The 2,129-nt window shown below is 44.3% G+C and overlaps 1 protein-coding gene across 1 annotated transcript in view; it reads right to left on the reverse strand.

Annotated features, from left to right (window-relative positions):
• The window catches only part of GLB1 (galactosidase, beta 1), a 121,413-nt gene that overhangs the window by 88,394 nt on the left and 30,890 nt on the right, over positions 1 to 2,129 (reverse strand). The window contains 1 exon segment of the mRNA XM_012001012.1: positions 557 to 651. Within this exon segment, the coding sequence (XP_011856402.1) occupies positions 557 to 651 (95 nt within the window).

Consider the following 2,129-nt stretch of genomic DNA (forward strand, 5'->3'; position numbering starts at 1 on the left):
AGTATACTAGTTCTTGCAGAGCCAAGAACACATGGAAGAAGGCGAATGGGGCAGAAAGCAAGAGAGGAAACATAACAGCCCCAGTTGACCACATCCTTTTCCATTCCAGGTTTCTCTGACTGCTGAGGCAGTGCCGATACCAAAGTGTTTCAGTCCATGCTGCATGCCTGCTGCCAGAAAATAATATTGCAGGAGAGACAGAGAGACAAACCCTGGAATCCGCAGAATTAGGATGCTATCCTAATTCTGCCACCTGCTGGCTGGTTGACCTTGGCCAAGTCACTCAACCTTTTCAAACTTCCTCATTGAAGAGAGACAGTGGTTGGAAGAATTGAATAGCATTTACAAAGCACCCAGCAGAAAGCCTGCCACATAGCAGGCATTCAAAAATGGTAATGCCTTCCCAAATGCAATTTAACTAAAAGCACTATCTGCAGCATTATCTGTTAAAGAAACAGATCTATGAGGCTCATGTCTGCATCGCTCCTATCATTTATATAATATAGATGGATGGGAACCCCTCCCCCAATCCATCCATGCCCAACTCCAAGGTTACCTGCACTGTTATAATTGGCCCTCCATTCTGATAGAGGAGAGGCTTCATCTTGGGCAGAAGGACTCCCAACCACTTGTCCACAGCTGCCAGGTAATCTGGAAAACAAGAAAAGTTTAACACAAGCTTGTCCAACCCACAGCCTGCAAGCCACATGCAGCCCAGGATGGCTTTGAATGTGGCCCAACACAAATTTGTAAACTTTTTAAAAACATTCTGAGTTTTTTGGCTGGGCACGGTGGCTCAAGCCTGTAACCCCAGCACTTTGGGAGGCCAGAATTTCTGCACTCAGAAATTCACTGCATGTGGCTTGCAGGCTTTTTTTTTTTCTTTTAGCTCATCAGCTATCATTAGTGTTAGTGTATTTTATGTGTGGCCCAAGACAATTCTTCTTCCAATGTAGACCAGGGAAGCCAAAAGATGGAACACCCCTGGTTTAACACCATCACACATCTTTTAGTACAAAGAGACACCAATGCAGCCAATGCAGCTTCATTACACCAGGGCTGGCAGCAGAGATCAGGATATACGGGACTTGACAAGTACCTTCTGAAATAAAAGTCTCATAAAAGTTATCCTGCATGTAGTTGTCTCCTCAGCTGAGCTCCTCAGGGGACAAGGACCAGTGTGCCTGTATCTGTGTGCTACGGCTGGAATGTTTGTCCCCTCCGAAACTCACGCTGAAACAGAATCCCCAGTGCGGTAGCACTGAGAGGTGGGGCCTTTAAGAGGCGTTGGGTCTTGAGGGCTCAGCCCTTATAAGCAGATCGATCCACTCATGGATTAATAGATTCATAGGTTAGTGGATTCATGGGTCATCATGGGAACGGGACTCGTGGCTTTATAAGAAGAGGCAGAGAGATCTGAGCTAGGACACTCAGCCCCCTCACCATGTGATGCCCTGTGCCCCCTCAGGACTCTGCAGAGTCCCCACCAGCAAGAAGGCCCTCACCAGATACAGCCCTTCCACTTTGAACTTCTCGGCCTCCATAACTGTAGGAAATAAATGCTTTTCTTTATAAATTACTCAGCTTCAGGTATTCTGTTACATGCAACAGAAAATGGACTAAGACACCATCCTTGCCATAGGACGGACACAAAGCCTGGAGCATAGAACATATCCAAGCAACGTTTGCTGAATGAAGAAAAGAGTCACTGAACAGTGTGTCCTCTTCTCAGTCACAGGAAGATATTTTTCTGTATAAAATGAAGTTCTAACAAATTATATAGTTATATTGTCAAATAGGAATAATAAAAGTACATGCCACATAAAGTTGGCATAAGGATTAAAGGAGTTACTACATATGAAAACACCAATAATATGCTAAGTGTGCAAAACATGAAGGTCCTGGAGTAAGACAAAGAAAAAAACCATCATTTACACATTGCTCTGTAAAAGTAGACAAAAATAGAAGGCATTGCAGCTACCAAGCAATCCAATGACACCATCCCAGAAACTGTCATTTTGTTTTTATTTCTTTTTTTTTTTTTTTTTGAGACAGAGTTTCATTCTTGTTGCCTAGGCTGGAGTGCCATGGCGCAATCTGGGCTCACTGCAACCTCCGCCTCCCAGGTT

The sequence above is a fragment of the Mandrillus leucophaeus genome, unplaced genomic scaffold (genome assembly GCF_000951045.1).
Source record: "Mandrillus leucophaeus isolate KB7577 unplaced genomic scaffold, Mleu.le_1.0 Scaffold646, whole genome shotgun sequence".
In the NCBI taxonomy this organism is placed as follows: Eukaryota; Metazoa; Chordata; class Mammalia; order Primates; family Cercopithecidae; genus Mandrillus; species Mandrillus leucophaeus.